Raw genomic sequence first — 18,345 nt, 5'->3', positions numbered from 1 at the left:
ATACTTCGACACGTGGCAGGAGGACCGGGGATCGAACCTACAACCTTCCGATTGGGGGACGACCCACTCTGCCTCTGAGCCACAGCACATAAAGCACCTCCTGTCGAGCCATCAGCACGTAACCTTGAGTCTGTCTGAACACTATAAAGCCAGCGGGAACACTGATAAGATACTAAGATACTGATAAGAAGATGTGTACATACAATATGCAGTCTCCTGTGTATGGCATGATTGATTGTAAATTAGCCTTGGGCTAAACAGAAGAAGAACTATAGTGTGCAGAATATAAGAGAAGCTAAAAAATCAAATTTTATGTGCTCCTGAAAACACATGTAACTCAGTGTTTTTAGCTGTTAGCCTTAGCTTTGAGCTATCCCCAGTAATGTCAGATGTGTTGGTGACTTGATAACACCATTGTAGTGTTTCAATGTACTGTCATATGTTTGATTTTACAATTTATGTCTCTTTGAAATTCTTCTGACAAATATTTGCTGAAGTTTCTAGGCAAGGTATAAAATATGTGAGCTTGCGCATGATGCTAGATGCTATCATTCATTGGCCAACTTGCTGTAATTCAGCTGTCTGTATCTTCATGAAATGGCATTGTTTCATACAAGAAGCTGAAAATAATGGTTAGCTCACCTCCGATAATCATTACTGTACGCATTGGGTCTAATATTTTTAGCCTCCTTGTCTTAAGTTGGCCCAGAACCTCTTTAGCGATACCATCATTTGTCTGTGAGTGCAAAAAATTCAACCAATGAAAGGCTACGCAATTTATTCATGTTAAAGGACCAGTGTGTAGGATTTAGTGGCATCTATTTCAGATTGCAACTAACTGAACACCGCTCCTGTCTGTATCTGGGAATGAAAATATACTGTGAAGAGTGTAGGAGAAACTATGGCGGCCACAAAACCCAAGTTAAAGGCAAACTGCCCAGTGTTCGTTTCTCTGGGCTACTGTAGAAACATGGTGGTTCAACATTGCGTACTCTGTAGAAGAAGATCCGCTCCCTCTGTAGATAAAAATGGAAGGTAACAAAGATACAAAAATTCGTATTAATATTATATTCTATTTCTGACAATAGATTCTCCTACATGTTACACACTAGACATTTGACGCATTAATGATATTTTTCTTTTTTTTCGCAATGTGGTACTTACTCTAGCCTATTTAGTTACTAATAAGGGAACACACAATTTATCTGCTACTGCATCACTTGAAATTGTAGAAACAAATAATGTTCCACAAAGCTGGTAATAGTACTTCACAATAGTACACATCTCATGAAAAGACCCAAGCCAACAATGAATCCATCCACTATTGTGTGTGTACCCAAATCCTGCTATATCCTCTTCCTCTGTGCCATAGAGCTCCATTCTTGTTGTTAAAAACACATCAATGAGCCACACTGTTGCAACCTGAACACACACAATAGGCAAAAAGGTGAAGTGTGTTTGGAGCTGAGGTGGGCTGAATGAAGCCTGGTTAATTAATATGGGGCCTTGCGGAGATTAACTCACTGCTGGAGCCAGCCTCAAGTGGCCGTTTGAGAAACTGCAGTGTTTGTTACTTTCATGTTGAGTTCATTGACCAGCCATGGAGGTTGCCGCTTGGTAAAGACCTCTTGGGGAAGTTAAAGTAAAATCCTGATGCAGGAAAAAAACTCTTTGGTTGATTAAGGGGTATAATGTAGTTGATTTTGACTCAATCCACCTAAACACCGTCCTGCAGCCATGAATACTCACTAGAGCACCAAATGTGGATTAATGCACCACTGAAAATAGTCCCCAGAAATGCACTATTTCCTCCTTTTGAGTAATGGTTCATAAAAACTGCAGTGACTGTTTCAGGAAATTACTGAGCCTTTTCTCTTAAATTAGACTATAAATTTGAGCCATTTATATATATTTTTCAAGGATTTGTTGACAATGATAAATAAAGAACACCCTGAGGTTTATCCTGTATTTCTGAACCATTGTGAAGACTTGGGGATTACCTGTGTTTTACATGTATTTGTTTCTTATGAACATAGGTATATCATAGACAGTGAATGTATCTCCACTAGCTTATTAAATAAGATCTTACATTGGGACACCTTTTATCACATACTTGACTGGGCCTGTTTCATGTAGCATTTGCTCATTTGTAGCTGCTCAGCCAGCAAGCCTATAGTGGCATCTCCCTCTGTACATGAAATCAAAGCAAACAAGCATGTTCAGCTAACTAAATCCACCTTTCTTAGTTAAATAAACTTCAACAATAACAGTGCCTCCTGTGTGTATATGTGGAAAGATGTTGCTAACAACAACTCCTTATGTGCCCATGTTTTGTGAAGTCGCTCACGAGCCAATTAGGTGCAGCCTCCTGTACAGTATGTTTATGTCTGTGAGTCAAGGTAAATGCTTCCACAGTGGGATGGATCATATGGGATGAATTAGCCATTGCCTCCCCCAACCTCCCAGCTCTCTGTGCTCCCAATAACCTCCCACCCCAAAGTAATGCATGCACACACACATCCTTGCCCCGACGTACTGTACATCAAATCTCCAGCCCAGATCTCTGAACCCATCATCACCTTCATCAGTTGCAACACTTGAACAGACTTCTTATGGAAGGCGAGTCATCAACTTCTTGCATTTGCAACTTTATATGCAGTGACACAGTCTGGTCCTCCCGTGTGTGTCAGCAGGGATTAAACAGTGCTGGATCACGCACACTGATCTGGATCTAAAGGGATGCTATTCTGCTAGCTGTGATTATTGTGGCTCACCTGGGGCTTGTTGGTTACAAACCAGCTGTGGTTATACAGTATGTGTGGAGTCAAGGCAGTGTAGGCCCCGCCGTGATCGTCAAAGGACACATCCTGTAGGTCTCAATTTGAGATTTTGGGATGAGTTCAGGGTACCCCTTTAATTTCTACATGTAGATTCAGAAGATAAAAGACAACCACCATGGATTTATACTGTAGGTCAGGGGTTTTGAAAGTACAGAGTTTACTTGCTTAGTTTAGCTCAATTCCTGGATGCCTATGGGATCATTAATATGTTATTTGACACTCAACAATTGAGCCTGTCTGTCTTGAGTCTGTCTTATTAGTTTCTGACTTTGGGAAAGTGGGAAATACAGTCAGATTCCCCAAAACTACAATATCTTTGAACTATCTCTAACCAAATCACACACATTTAGGCTGTTTTATGTGATCCCACTTTGAAAACCTCTGTAGTAACATGATCAAAATCACACCACAGTCACATTCATTTCCTAGGGGAAGCTTAGCTACATGCACAGTCAACTACATGGGAAAGGTCGCTTGAATGACATTTCTCTGCTGATTGGTCTTTGGATAAAAGTGTCAAACGGACGAAGAGCAGACTCCTACTAATTCACAGCTTTCCCTTTTACCGAAATTAAAATATATTCTTATGTTGATTCCATGCTCTGAAATGATTCATTGATGATTTTATAAATTTTTTGTTGATATGTGCTATCTTATTTGCAAGTTATTTCACATCGCTTCATAACTGGACTTTTTCTTTGCTGCTACAGATCATTACATAGATTCAGAGCCTCTGACCCATTTAATAAACTGTCAGAACAAAAACAGACAAGTACATTACGTACAATGTCAACAAGCAAAGCAAATACCTTTACATAAGTTAAACTGCTGTGTGACATGCAGGTCTGTAGCTCCCAGGGAGGACACAAAGGTCACATCCTTGGGATCTTTATCTCGGAATAACTCATGTTTATATTATTTAAGGTAACATATATTTGCTTTTTAAAAGGTGGATATAATTTATATTAAATACATTTTGTACTTAAGTGCCCTTTAATTTGACCACTTTCAGACAAAGAAAAATTAAGAAATACATGAAATAATAAATACAATATTTAAACGATTTCAAGTAGACCATACAGCTCTTAGAGTAGACCAACATTTAGAGCAGAGCATCAAAGTCTGACAAAATTCTGAAGCGTTCTTTTTCTATGATTTCTAAGCAGATTTATTTGCGTTGGACATCAGAGATAATGATATATTCTCTGAAAGTTTAAGTCACACTGAATGTAAAAATATGTCTCCTTTCCATGTGTTCAGATTTGAGTTATTACTCTGATCTCTGACGCAAATTGCAGCGAACCTATGCTAAGGGTTTTGAGGTCTAGTTTAATTGCCTGTGTGAGCCATGTCACAGCCTCACTGTGAAAACCCGATTTAGTGAAACTCAGGAGCTGGCCAGCCATTAACAGGGGGGAAACATTTTCTAAATTGGGCCATTCATACCACTTTAGCACTCCTACAACCCACCCTCCCATTGGCTCTAAAACCATAATGGGCGATTTCAAGTAAGCCGTTAGCTTCCAGTAGGGCAGCAGCATTTATCTTCTGAATGTAGTGAACATGCTCATGAAATGAGGCCACGTTTTTGTTTCTTCCCCTCTGCTGTGACTCCTTTTTGTTGCAAGTTTCCAACACTGTAGAAACATGAGTTTGACATCATTGTTTTGCTGATAAAGAAATTAATCAGATGCATAAGATTCCAATGCATTGGACAATTTGGAACTGGTTCTCAATTCCCATCCCTAGTTAGTTTATTTTACACTAGTGGGCATGTGTACGTTCTGGTCATGTGAGAATATATAGCAAGAAGTAGGGTATCAGGGTATCAGGCGACAGGTTGAAATGTGTGTAATGATAATAATACAGGGCGGCTGTTGCTCAGAGGTAGAGCAGGTTGTCCACTAATCAGAAGGTTGGTAGTTCGTTCCCCGGCTCCTCTCGCTGCATGTTGAAATGTCCTTGAGCAAGATACTGAACCCCAAATTGAGTGTGTGTGAATGATTAGTTTCCATTCTGGTAAGCAGTTGGCACCTTGCATGGCAGCCACTGCAATCAGTGTATGAATGTGTGTGTGAATGGGGTGAGTGTGGCAGAGCCTTTCCAGTGACCCAATCTGTACAATAGCAGCACCCTGACTAAGTTTGACCTGAATGGAACAAAACCGTAATTAGAATCATTGATAACACCTGTGTTTACCCTACTATTTCATAACAAAATAGCTGCTGTGAGGGGGAGGCACTTATACAGTACATTATAAAGTAATTCGGAAATCCTGACTACGGCTACGGACAAAAGCATACCTTTTTTTCTCCTCTGGAGCACGTAGAGGCTGTACAACTTACTAAAGACAACGCAGACATGTGTGTTTCTGTTCAGTTTTATTTGTAAATGCATCTCAGATAGAACAAAGAAAAAATATATATAATATATTTGTATGTACTGAAACGTTAAGTTATGTACACATTTAGGGTTTCCACTAGAAATCGTCACAAGCACTGATTTGTTTTAAGATATGGTATCAGAATAGTCTCTGTGTTTCCTGGATGCAGCGACGTCCACTCCTGCATATTTACATACATTCATAGGATGCGATAAAACACCTGTGTTCACACAAGCATTAAAAATTCAAAAATTGAATGAAAGGAATGATGTACAATGTTGTGTACCCCTGCTCGTTGTCGCTTTACATACATGAATTACACATGGACGGCACTGTCACACCCCTACATATTCACAGCGGGGCATGCTAGCAAACAATTAGGGTATTAGAAAGTGTGTCATGGCCTCAAAAGGGATGTTATGACTACATTTGCCAGAAGCTCATCCTCCTGGTAGTTCAGCACCATGGTGTGTCCACTGATGTCACCTCAACGTAACGTAACTGCCGGCTGAGGTCAAAGGCTGTCAAGGGTGTCTCCAGTAACAGATAAAGCAGAGCTGAGGCAGATTTTGTGTCAAGTCGTTGGCAAAATAATAGTTCAAATAATGATAGCAGAATGAGACATTCAGTTCCGTGGCTATGCACTTACTGACATGGGCCATATTATGAACAGTCATTTAACACCCCATTAAAATATGGATCATCATGGACCAAAGAGCCCAATTCTCCAAACCATATGGCTCTCCAGTAAGGATTTTGTGGTATAGTAAGGCCAGATAAGCGAGACAAATAAAAGACCAGCAAGTAGGTACACATGAGCTTAATACAACAATGAAAAAAGATCATATAACACTGATCAGAAGGCGGATATAAAAATCACTGTGCGTTTAACCTTTTAGATATGATTTACGCTTGCATTTCATGTGCTGCTCTGTCATTTTCCTCCTTTTGTCTCAGCAGGTTCTTCCCAGTAGCTTATGGTGAGATTCCCTTACTTTGTTATGCAATCAGTAGTTCATGTCCCCATATTAGAGCAGGTCTCACCCTGTGCATCAATGCAAAGTTGAATAATAAAAGGTATTCTCCAACCATACTGTCAATGAACTGTGGTGCAAGGCAGCAAAAACTAGGACAAAGCTATCAGAGAAACCTCACAGCAGAAACCTCTGCGGACCCCGGGAAGAGTAACTACTACTCCGGTAGTAGCTTATGAGGATCCGAACGGACTCCAGACTTCCTAAACATTGCATAAGATGAGGAATGTCCAAGACATTGGCAGCTTTCCGGAAGATAAAAGGCAGTTGTTTTTATCCAGGTATGGACACGCAAGGCTATTACCAAAGCTATCACATAATCCAGACTGAATGAAAATAAGCTTATCTTATCTTCTGCTGAGGCAGGCGATAAGGACAGAACAAACATAAGGAGTACAACATACCAAAGTACCAACAGCAACAACAACCTTTAGCTGATTACAGGATGGTAACTGTGGTTTACTCTTGTACAATAAATTAGAACAATCACAGACTGCTGAAACAATAAGCAAGGCATGCTCCCACACATCTTCAAACCGACTTGATGAAGGCGCAAACATCTTGCACACACCTGTACGTTCGCACTCACACTTTGCTCCCATGGCCTAAGTCTGTATGACAGTGATCTCAGCGTCCCCAGCGTTCCCATTGATCCGAGCAGGAAGTCAGTTTGCTGAGCGAACTGTCCGGCTGCTTCGTGGAAAGCGGTGGACTTTGATGTGTTTTGACAGGTGGTCACTGCGGGCAAACTTCTTCTCACACACTGGACACTGGTAGGGCTTGACACCCGAGTGGGAGCGCCGGTGTCGAGACAGCTCGTCCGACCGGGAAAACCTGAAAGGAAGAAGGAGAGATGTTTTATATTCAGGGTCAGAGGTGTGGCTTCAAGTCACGAATCAGATGACCTTAGACTTGCAACTTGGCTTTGCCTTTAACAGCAATGACTCATGACTTCCGTTGACTGAGAATGATTTGATATTTTTCCTAGAGTTGCAATGATCCACCATCATCCATCACTTTAAGAAAAAATGTCCAAATTCTCTGATTTCAGCTTCTTAAATGTAAAACCTTTCTGCTTTCTTTGGTCCTCTACTTGCCTGCTGTCTGGTTAATATGCTCGCATTAACCAAGTGTCTGAATTAGCCAAAGATGATTTGTAAGGTAAAGGAATCATCACTCTGTAATATCTTCCTAATATCATGTGTGGATTGTGTGTTTTTTTACTTACAAGAGCAAAAGAGTCCTCTTTATTCAAACAATCCTGCTGCGTCACATCAATTTCAGTCGTTGGAATCTCCCAGTTAAACTTTCATATCATAATAATTATATAAGGCTTAGTAATTCTGAATCATGACCTCCAGTAGTCCAAGCAAGTAGCTTGTGAAAAGCAGGTGCAGTTGTAATCTCTGCTCAGCTGTAATGTGTCAGATAATCTGTCACATCCTCCAAAAATAACATTAAAACCTAGAACTGTAGTGTTTCTGCATTCTCAGCCAACAAAAAGTACAGCCCTATATTAATCTTTATATTTTAGATGCAAATTTACTACAACTCTTAAAGGGCCAGTGTGTGGGATTTAGTGGCATCTAGCAGCAAAGTTCTAGAAACATTTGAATAGAGCTTAGCCTTTAAGCTTGTAGAAGAAACTACAGTGGGCACGAAGTCGTGAAAAACGCTGAAGGTCCAATCTAGAGCCAGTGTTTGGTTTGTCCGTTCTGGGCTACTGTAGACACATGGTAGTTCAATACTAAAGCCTCCATAGAAGAGGACTCGCTCCCTCTGCAGATATAAACATCTCATGCTAACAAAAACACAATGATTCTTATTTTCAGGTTATTATACACAAATGAAAACATACGTATGAATATTATATTCCATTTCTGACAATAGATCTTTTTGCCCAACCCCTACAGAAAGTGAACTATAAGAGAACAAAGGTTCTAAATGTCTCAGGTGTGTGGTTTGGAAAAGATGATCATACTCTACATGTGTCAAACCAGCTGCAGCCAGACACTGTTTTGTTCATGAGGAAACGTCTTAAAACGTTTGATCTGATAAAAACTTTTATCTTTAGAGTAAACGTGTTCTAAGGATATTTCACAGTGCCGAACTTGCCAAGCGCCTTTATGATGAAAAAAAGACAAAAACCTCTATTTTTCCACTGCCGTTATTTTATATTTCTGGCAACTCCCATGTACACAATGGCTGCCGAAGCCAGGAATCTTCTCACCGAACCCCACAGCATAATTATGAGCAAGAATGCCTAACATGTTGATGCTACAGCTCATTTGCCTGTAACTCATTTGAACAAGCAAAACATCGCAGCGGGGTTAGCATGCAAGGCTACTTGGCTGGAGCCAAAGGCTTGACAGCTCCGGGGCTTCATCCCAGCAACTATAGTTCTCTGAAACCGACCGTCCCCGGCCAGGCTCTGCATCCCAGATGTTACTCTGCTGACCTGACATGATGATGAATCGATACGATCGCACCCTGTAATTAAGCAGCAACACATAAAGGGCTGCAGCAAAAACACGTTGTTTCTCTCCGTCATACAGATACAACAAGCTTGCAGCTAAGAGCTAAAGCAATGCTGCTGCACTATTAGACATGACAAGTTACATGCAACATCTGACAGCAGTTTATACAAGAAGACATTGGCAATAAAACAACTCTGAAAACCTACCACATACTTTCTAGAAAAAACTGACACATGCAGATCAAGTCTATACATTGACTTTGGTAGACGGATCAGATATTAGTTTTGACTTTCTGTGCAGTTAAATCTTCTAACCAGGGGACTGAACGGGACTGGGATCTCATGGGAAACATGTTGCGTGCGCAGGATATATTTGCTGTAATGTGGAGCGGGCGGTCAGCGTGATCAGCGCAGGATGGATGCGGGATGAAATTTCAGACATGAAAATAAAAGAGGCTAATGGCTTAAACAAATGTTTCATATAATGCACGGTCTGCCAGTAAACTGTGTGCACTCAAATCTGATCTACAAACTGTTTTAGGTAGTTTGTAGCGATGGTCTCATTCTGTAAACGGTAACACAATCACTGCCACTCTGAAGTCTGACGTTTCACCATCTGGTTTGGATCTGCTGCTATGCAAAGCATCAGAGGAACGGACAGGATTTATAATCTTTTTATCCACTTTTAGTCCCAACTGAATCAATTCGAAACGGTTCTTTTTTAAAGGGATTTGTTTTCATTTCCTGTCAGCTGAAGGTGTTTTTGGTTAAACAGCTGAATAACTGAATTCATGTTTCTTCTGATTTAAAAAACTGCAGGCTGATTTTAAATAGAAAGCAGTGTTGGATTGGGTTGGCACATCTTTAGAGGCAGACAGAAATGAAAAGCAGTCGATCCTGTGCAGACCTCTTCTCCTGACCTTGAAAGAGGGGTACACTGCATCCAGTATGAGTGTATGCAAGTTTCTCTCTTCCAGTTAAGCATTCCCCTCGTGTGTGGGAAAATTACTCCCAGAACACCCCCCCCCCAGAAAGTCCCCAGCTTCATTCCTCTAACAGTCAGCCTGAAAGAGCTGAGTAACCCAGCCTGGGCTCTCTATGGAGCAGAAAGATGCACCAGAGTCATCAACTGTACTGCATGTTTAGGCATCTTTTCAATCTGCAATCAATGTAATATATTCAGTGAACGGCTCCATGGTAACACTGAAGCACAAGCTATGCTGAATCATTACAGGCCATTATACGTTGGTCCAGGTTCGATTCTGATTGGCTCCAGGGTGTCCATTAATTCCATTTACTAAATAGTTCCAGTGAAACTGTGTGACTGTTCTAAGTGAATGACTAAACTGAATGAAAACAAAATGGAGTAAGTGATGATCCTCCCAGGTATTACTCAAACCCTCAGGTTTTACCAGGGAAATTGAGTTATAAAAAGCTCAATTACGGTTACAGAAAGCATGAAAATATAAATGAATGGGTTATCTCTATCTCTATACCATGGTATAAGCGGGAAAATGTGTGTAGCATTCCAGTTCTCATTCAAGTTCTCTTTGTGTGATCTGTCAGCACCTGCCAGCACTAACTCTGTGCTGGCTAACTTAATGTTCAAATCAAAACTTCAACACAGACTATGGGTGCCACTACTTTATTTAAAAGTAAAAAACACTTCATTTAGTGACTGACTGCTCACTAAACCATGCACCCAAAAAAAAGGATGTGGCTGTATCAGTTGTATCAGTGCTCAAGCCTGGATAACCGACTGAGAAAACTGGGGGCCCCAGACTCCTAGGAGTCCTACAAGTTCCAGCTTCACTTGGTTTTTGATCATTTGTACAGGGGGCCCTGCGTCAAAATTTATGTCTAAGACCTTAATTATATTAGTTTCTACTGCACACATGGTGCACATTCCTAAATAAATGTGCTTGGGGCAGAGGTCAATAGGGGCCCGACAGCTAATTTTCTGCCTTGGGTTAAATCCAGTCATGGTTGTGTTATGTGTGTAATTTATTTTTAAAGTTTATCTTTATATTATAGAACATAAACCAGTGGCTACTAACAGTTACTGTAGATAGGTGATGCTAGTGTCCTGGTAACTTTTGATGCAGTGTTTAATGTTAGCATGGAGCAGCGGAGCCACTGATCTACAGTACTGCAGACGTTGTTATGCATTTGAATATACAGTAGCACACTCAGTGCATCTTTCAGCCGTTCCCTCCCTGTTCCTCCCAGTCTGTGAGGAACCTTGACTGATCCCTCTCCTCCCTTTCAAGCAGTGTGGCAGCCTGGACGTTCCTAGCCCACAGTCATGGTAACTATTCAACACTTTGTCTTTGTTCGCTCCACTTCCTCACCGCTTCTCCCTTCAAATGATTGTGTGCAAAACTGAAACAGGCCTTTTTCTCCCCCTCTATCTGCCTCCCCCCCATACCACCACCAGCACTTTTTCTCCTGTCTTTTCTTTTTTTAAATCTTAGTGACTCTCCACTCCTCACTCCATTCGCTTGCTTCTTTTACATTTTTCCCAACTTTTTTTTCTCCTTTGGTCGGCCCCCTCATTTACCCCATCACATACAGTGACACACACACAGAGACACTAACACACACACACCTACACACACACACACATACACTGGTTCTCACACGCACTTCCATCCAAACTACATCCTGCCCTTTGTGCACAGACAAGAGCCCTTTGTTAGTTGGAACACACAGCCTGGATTACTACTGCACAAATTTCTGCTGCTCCCCTCATGTATGAGGACGCACACAGCATTACAAGTACAGTACAGGACTGGCGCCGGGTTGCCAGGTTGTTAATATGGCACAAAGGACCAACACAAAGCTTTTAAGGGATATTATTGATCACTCAATACCTGCGTGTAAAAGGAGGTTCTGTGTTTAAAAGAGAAGACTCCTCCAAGACTGATCTCTAGCAAGCTGTGGCAGGTAGAGGCCTGATTACATAACAGGTTGGGATAGTTTTTGACTAGAGTCCTCATGCACAAGTAAATGTAAGCATACCATATGTACAGATCAATGCAATCATGCAAGGTACACAAAAAACGCACACTCCATGTCAGTACATGCCTGGTACTGATTTATATGTGTAATGTTAAGGTCTGTGGTCCCCGAGGGTCTAGTATTAGGGTCATATTTCTCCTTGTCCATTAAACCAAGCAGCATTTAACTGGTTATAAAACAGTCTCAATTTAATACTAATACATCTGTATGACCTACATAAACAATCAAAACCATCAATTAGAAGATTGGCTTTTTAGTTATTATTCCGGATTCCCCTTGAAATCAATGAAACGAGGAAGTGGAAACAGTACTGCTTTTGTCCACAGAGACTGCCAGACTCCACACAAAATTAAAGTTGTAGGGGCTGGCGTCTGAATTTAACGACCTGGGAATGAGAATGGGCTGTGAAGTGTGTAGTAGAAACTACAGGGGCCGCAAAACTAGCAAAAAACCTGAAAGGCCCTATCTAGAGCCAGAGTTTAGTTTGTCCGTTCTGAGCTACTGTTTAAACATTAAAGACTCCAATGGAAGCCTGACCCGCGGCGTCTGTCAGATAAAAACGTTCATTCCTAAGTAACAAAATCACAGTGAATCCTATACTTCAGTGATTATACACTAATGAAAATATTATATTCCATTTTTACTAATAGATCCTCCTAAATGTTGCACATTGAACCTTTAACACTTGACTCCATTAAGTGCAATGAAATGACAAAAATAGGCTTGCACAGTGTGAGTAGCCACCAATTCTGGAGATATGTTTTCCACACAGTAAATTCCCATTTCTAATCATGTTTTTGCAATGGTTTGGCATAGCAACTGGTTTCTATGAAGAACAAACAATGACAATGATCTGGACAAAACAGACTTTGCAACTCTATTGTAGAAAAATAGTGTAGTTGGTAAAAACCAGCTTTTACAACACAACGGAGCAAAATAGCGATCTATGCCAGATATATTTATGACACACCACCTGACAAGCATTTTGGAATAGTGGGTAAAGTCTAAAGTGAAGGAGCAGAAGCACCACAAAAGAACGGATCACATATAGTCTAGGGTTAGGCTACATGGGTTGCATTCAAGTCCATTCATCCATTCGAGTGTTTTGTCTCTTTTTTAGCAATTAAACTGAACTGTAAAGCTGGATAGGTTAGGGTGCATTACTGCCACCTACCAAGCTTGATTATTTACACTATATAATCATTTGTGTATTACTAACACAATATCAATGTTTCACTTTTAAATATCAGAAATATCACCAATAAGGAACCACTAGCTAAAGAGAACATGGCTGAGGAAGTCAAACACTACACTCATTCTACCAGTTTAAGTCAGTCTCACTTCATGACCTGATGTCCTCAGGAAAACAGCCAGCTCAGCTCTGGCAGCTCTGAAGATCAAGTCACACTCCATCACACACTCATAAACACACAGACACCTTCACTGTGATGAATGTAAAGAGACGCTTTACTTTAATGAGCACAGAAATTGCCTCACTGATGAAGACATCCAAGTTCTCTCCCTGCCTTTCTCCATTACACACAGCAGGTTCCAAATTAGATCTTGCTGCTTTATACAGCATACACAAATACACACTCATACTGCCCCAGCAACTGCACAGCTGTTGACTCTCAACAGGAGGTGCCCATGTTGTGCCCATGTGACTGCAGCCCACATGCTCCGTCCCAGATTTAGTTTACATCCACAAAAAAAGACACCCCAGCTATTCTTGCACATCCCACATATCTCACTGCCTGACAAGTGTGATTGTGTAAGCTAGGCCGTCTATATTGCCACCGCCTCACATTATCCCAATTAACACTTTGGAGGCTGCATGACAGCCATTAAGAGCTCTTCAGCTCCAGGGCTTAGCGAAAAGAAAACAGTATGATTGTTTTTCCTCAGCTTTTCTATTACGGATATTGAATAACTATGAACATGTTGTCTCATTGCTGAAGCATACTGCTGGCATCCCACAAACAGAAACCAAGTGAAGCCTCGCCTCCATGTTAATGAACCCTATTACCAATAATGACATTCGTGTTGTAGAGCTGCTTCTTTAGTTATTAGCTGCTTAAAGAGACCCTGTAAGTCCCCTTGCCAGTGCCAATAGATGACCCTCAGCGACAGGTCAGTTCAAGTCAGTTAAAATCTGCACCACCCTTGGTTCCATTGAGCAACATGATACCATCCACAGCTCAAAGAGATGCCCCACTGACATATAATTACTGCTGGTTCCAGCAGACAGGTCACACTAACAAATGGGGGTTAAGCCCTTTTAAATCATGCAGATGCATGGTAGAGTCTGTGGTTATTGCTGTCCTGGGAATAAACAAACCTTTAAACAGGCTTTATACAACCAGTCATAAATACGAGTCAGTTAAATCTGGTAAGATAACAAACACATGAATCTGCAGTGTTCAGTTATGGTGCTTTTGATCAGACAGAGATCATTCTGTATATGAGGTGAATGTTAAAATGTACATAGAAATACATTCATTCAATCAGTTCACATTCCGTCACCAGTACCCACCTCCATCCACAGCCCTGCCAGTTGCAGGCAAAAGGCTTTTCCCCCGTGTGCCTCCTCAGATGGGCCTTCAGGTGGCTACTCTTGGTGTACATCTTGGTGCAGCCAGGGAAAGTGCATTTGTGCATTTTGATAAGATCCGCCACCGGATTCTTCTGGAACTTTTGACCTCCAACAAGAATCCCTGATCCCTGACTGGCCGAGCTATCCCCGAGGCCCAGAGGCTTGGCTGCAATGGGGACAGGAGCGATGCGTACAAACTTGGAGGAAACATTAAGGTTAGGGGAGGGCAGGATGTGGGGCACCAGGGCAAAGGTCTGACCTTGGATGTTGACCAGTAGCTGTGCAATTTTGATGTCTGAGGCTGAGGCAGGCTGTGGGGGCTGGGCCACTGGGGTAATAGGCGCTGCTGTGGGCTCCTGCTTGATCTGAAGGGGCTGAATCTGTAGGATGACCGGCATCCCATTACCGTTTGTGCCACTGTCTGCTGATGAAGGTTTGTTGCCTGATGCCTTCTTGGCCCCTGTGCTGGATTCATGTGTAGGGTTAACTGATGTGGTTTTGGTCTCACTGGAGGCAGCAGTGGCTAAGCCAGCAGTGCTGGCAGTGGGGACTGTTTGGTCTGAATACTTAGTGTGCTCCAGCTTAGGCTCAGGGGAGGCCTCCCTGCACCACTCCAGGCCAACTTCAAGACCAAGAGCCTCCTCCAGTCCCATACCCATGCCCGGGCAACTTTCTCGAATCTCCTGCTTCATTGTTACCACTTCCATATTCTCCTCCAGGAATTCTTCTATCTCTTCCAGTGTGGGCTGGAAAGACCCTCCAAGTTGTTCCTCTGTCTCCACATTGGACCAGGTGAGGAAGTCAAAATTTTCCACCTTTACAGGCTCACGTTTCGAGGGCTCATCTCTCCGTGAGTCCCAGAGGAAAGTGGATAATGGTATAGGTGCCACAGACCCTGTTGGCACACCGTTGGCACTCCCTAAAGAGGTCTGGGACAGCAGTTGATCCAGGATGCTGTCCTGGCTCTCAGCACTAGAGTTACTGCCATAGCTGGAGCTGAGCACCTGGGAATCCGGGCTGGAACAGGAGCGAGGGCTGGACGACTCGCTCAGGTCGTCCTCTGAAAACGGCGATGGCATCACCTGGTAGGAGCCCAGGTCTGTCACCATGTCTGACAGCCGATAGGCCTGTGAAGAGCCACTGTAAGGAAAAAAAGTCCCCTTGCTAACTGGGGAGTTATCTACCATCCCTGGATAGTGCCAAACTGCTGTCTCTTGTTGGACTCAGAGTCTCTGCTTAGGGTGATTTATAAGAGAATTATTCCTTGTGCTGCTGGGAAAGTTAGGCCAAACAAACCCAGGTCACCAAGGCCACGCTTCCCACTCGAGTGAGATAGTGAAACACCTGGTGTGCTCTCTCGGGGTGGAAAAAGTAAGCGTCGGGGAAACACTGACAATCCAAGGTCTCCAGCCAGGATATCTAAATAGAAAAAACAGAGACAGTAAGAAGTCTGTTAATCTTAATCCCACATGTGCCTACTGCTCAAATCCAAAAGAGCAGTCCGACTTTAAAAACAGAGTTTTAGGTGATTATATATCTAGTGGAAAATGTATAAGGGGGCATATCCTCACATCCATCTGTCAGCCTATTAGTCTGTGTTTGCAAATTCTACAATTTGCAAGTTGATAGTTGAATGCGGCTGTCACAATATCAGTGATGCAATCACACAGAGGATAGTGAGTCACTAAGCCAATGCATTAATTGTTATAGAGCCACTTAAACAGCATGCCTACTGCACTGGTTCCTATCCTTCTTTGCTGGTGACCATTTACACCCAAATGATGCCTACTCTTGACCCCTTGTGACCCCTCGTCACAGGTGTCAAAGACTGATGTTCCCATCTCAAAATTATTCTTTTAGATGGTTTTTGGAGTCTTGTTGTACTTTAAAAAAAGCAACTACTGTTGCATGTGCGTAATTTTAAATTGAACTTAAAGACAGTTTGACAAAAATGTCACCCCATCTGCTGATAAAGGCCATGAGACGCAGGTGAAAGCTCCGAAATAATTCTAGTAAGTAGACCTTGGGTTAAGAATATTTTTCCAGGCTGACTGTGTTGTGTCTTCTTTTTCTCTATCTTGTTAATCATCTCATCACCGTTAGATTTATCCTGCAACAGACTGGTGGGCCTGCTGTAGCTATACTGTAGACTGCTCTGATGTGATCAATATTGATCTGTTTTTTTTCTTTATTTTCTGATATTACAATAAGTAGAGCTGCAACAATTGATTGATTGATTGATTAGTATTTCCAGCAACGGATCTAAAAAAAAGGCCCAGTTTGATGACAAAAACTGTCAAGTTTGACACTTTAATTTAGATACATTTTAAGAATAATGTGTCAAAAAACAGAAATTTTGCTGCCATTGCTTGATCCTACAGTATAGCAAATGTAATATTTGTAGGTTTTGTTGCACAAAGACAGTTTATGACATCGCCCTGTACACTGGGACACTGTGATGGACATTTTTCACCTTTTTCTGATGTTTTATAGACCAAGCAATGAAAATAATCAGAAGATTTTTCACATATTTAAAACAGATTTCCCATGGCATTGTACATTCTACTCCTTTACTATGTTTTTATTCATCTCCGATTATAACAGGTTTATAACCTATTTACTTTATTTAAGTATCAGATTCTAAGTTTATCACTTACGGATCAGTGGTTTCTTTCCATGTGGCTCAACAGCACTGACAGGAGGCTGCACGGTTCCACTTTATTGCATTTGTTTTGATAATGTCCCACTATAGACTTCATAAATAGGTGATTTTCCTGGAATAGAGAGCGTCGGTCATACTCAACCCCCTCCCTCAACCGTCCGCCCTCCCTTTCCAGGGGCCCCTGGAATGATCTGAGTGACCGAGAGTAAACCCGACCAGAGAGAGAGGAGAAAAAGAAAAAAAGGAAAAAAAACTGTCAACATTATTATCTGCAAACACCGCATGGGGCAGCTGGGAGCAGCGTGCGCTCCGGCGCTGCATGCGTAAATCACCTGCTCTGCTTGTTTACGGGCCGATAAGAGAGTCACCTCTGAGTCTTGAAGACAGATTTTAGGTACGAGTCGTCAGATGTATGGGTATGAAAAGCAGGCTGGTGCATTTCTGTTTCTTGCGTGGCTTCTGCTGCGGGGCACATTTTCATGTTTGTGCAGAGGAGCTTGGACATCACCTCTTATTACATTCTTACACAGCGGGGACCTTGCAGTTGTAATCATAACTCGACAGAAATCGTATTTTAAAATGCATAATAACAATAAATAAGTGTTAAAGCATCAGACTTTGCAGGCAGCATGGTTTAGATCCGGTCACACGCGCAGCTGCAAACAGGAGAATAAAACTCCAAATCCGTTCATTCGTCTATTTGTTAAATTGCGGGAGAGGGAAAAGAAACCACAGTAGAGCACCATATCGGAGTGTGTGCCGTGTTTTTCTGCCCGTCCCAGCCGTGGTGCATAACGCATGAGTAGGCGCGCGTCTCCGCTCTCAACGTAAACATGTTTTCGTCTAGCCTGCTGCAGCATATGGCACCGAGCGGACACATGCGCACCCTGCACCCACCAGTGCGTAAAACAAACCTCCATTCTTACCTTGTTCACTCAAAGCAAATATAATCCCAATGCAAGAGGCGCGGGGAGGACCGTTTTTATCCGTTGCATCCGTCGGGGCAGAGTAATGCCAGAGCAGCTTTTGCCCTTGAGACTCGCCATGCAGCGGCAGCAGCGGTAGCAGCGTTCACACTGGACTGAATGCTGGCTGAGTTGTACTATATGACCGTCACATGACTGCCAGTGTGCGTTACACGGGTACTGTAGTGAGAAATGAGAGGCTGCCGCTGAAGGCTCGTCCCCGCTCTGCAGCCTCATTGGTCGGCCGCAGTGGGACGGAGGCGGGTCCTCCGGTGTGTCACTCACAGGTTCTGCTGCGTGGAACAACATGTGGGACGCTTCGGCGAGAGAAGGAAGGGAGTTGTAACGCGTTATCAAGCTGAATCACAGGG

At 42.4% G+C, this 18,345-nt stretch overlaps 1 protein-coding gene across 4 annotated transcripts in view; it reads right to left on the bottom strand.

Moving 5' to 3' along the window:
* LOC118327880 (Krueppel-like factor 15) overlaps positions 1–18,123 on the bottom strand; it is a 22,522-nt gene extending 4,399 nt beyond the window's left edge. The window contains exons 1-4 of one of the 4 annotated variants that reach the window (XM_035661384.1): positions 17,936–18,123; positions 17,005–17,200; positions 14,288–15,766; positions 6,923–7,091 (exon numbers count right to left, since the gene is read on the bottom strand). In XM_035661384.1, coding sequence (XP_035517277.1) covers positions 6,923–7,091; positions 14,288–15,534 — 1,416 coding nt within the window. In that variant the 5' untranslated portion in view covers positions 15,535–15,766; positions 17,005–17,200; positions 17,936–18,123. Of the gene's footprint in view, positions 1–5,204; positions 7,092–14,287; positions 15,767–17,004; positions 17,201–17,935 lie in introns of those variants that run through there. The other 3 variants (XM_035661382.1, XR_004796723.1, XM_035661383.1) reach the window with 3 other exon arrangements.
* Between the last annotated feature and the right edge of the window lie 222 nt (positions 18,124–18,345).

This window comes from Morone saxatilis, unplaced genomic scaffold (genome assembly GCF_004916995.1).
Source record: "Morone saxatilis isolate NCDOM2014 unplaced genomic scaffold, NCSU_SB_2.0 Contig18, whole genome shotgun sequence".
In the NCBI taxonomy this organism is placed as follows: Eukaryota; Metazoa; Chordata; class Actinopteri; family Moronidae; genus Morone; species Morone saxatilis.
The sequence above is the reverse complement of the archived record's forward strand: the minus strand, read 5'-3'. Positions and strand labels throughout refer to the sequence as shown.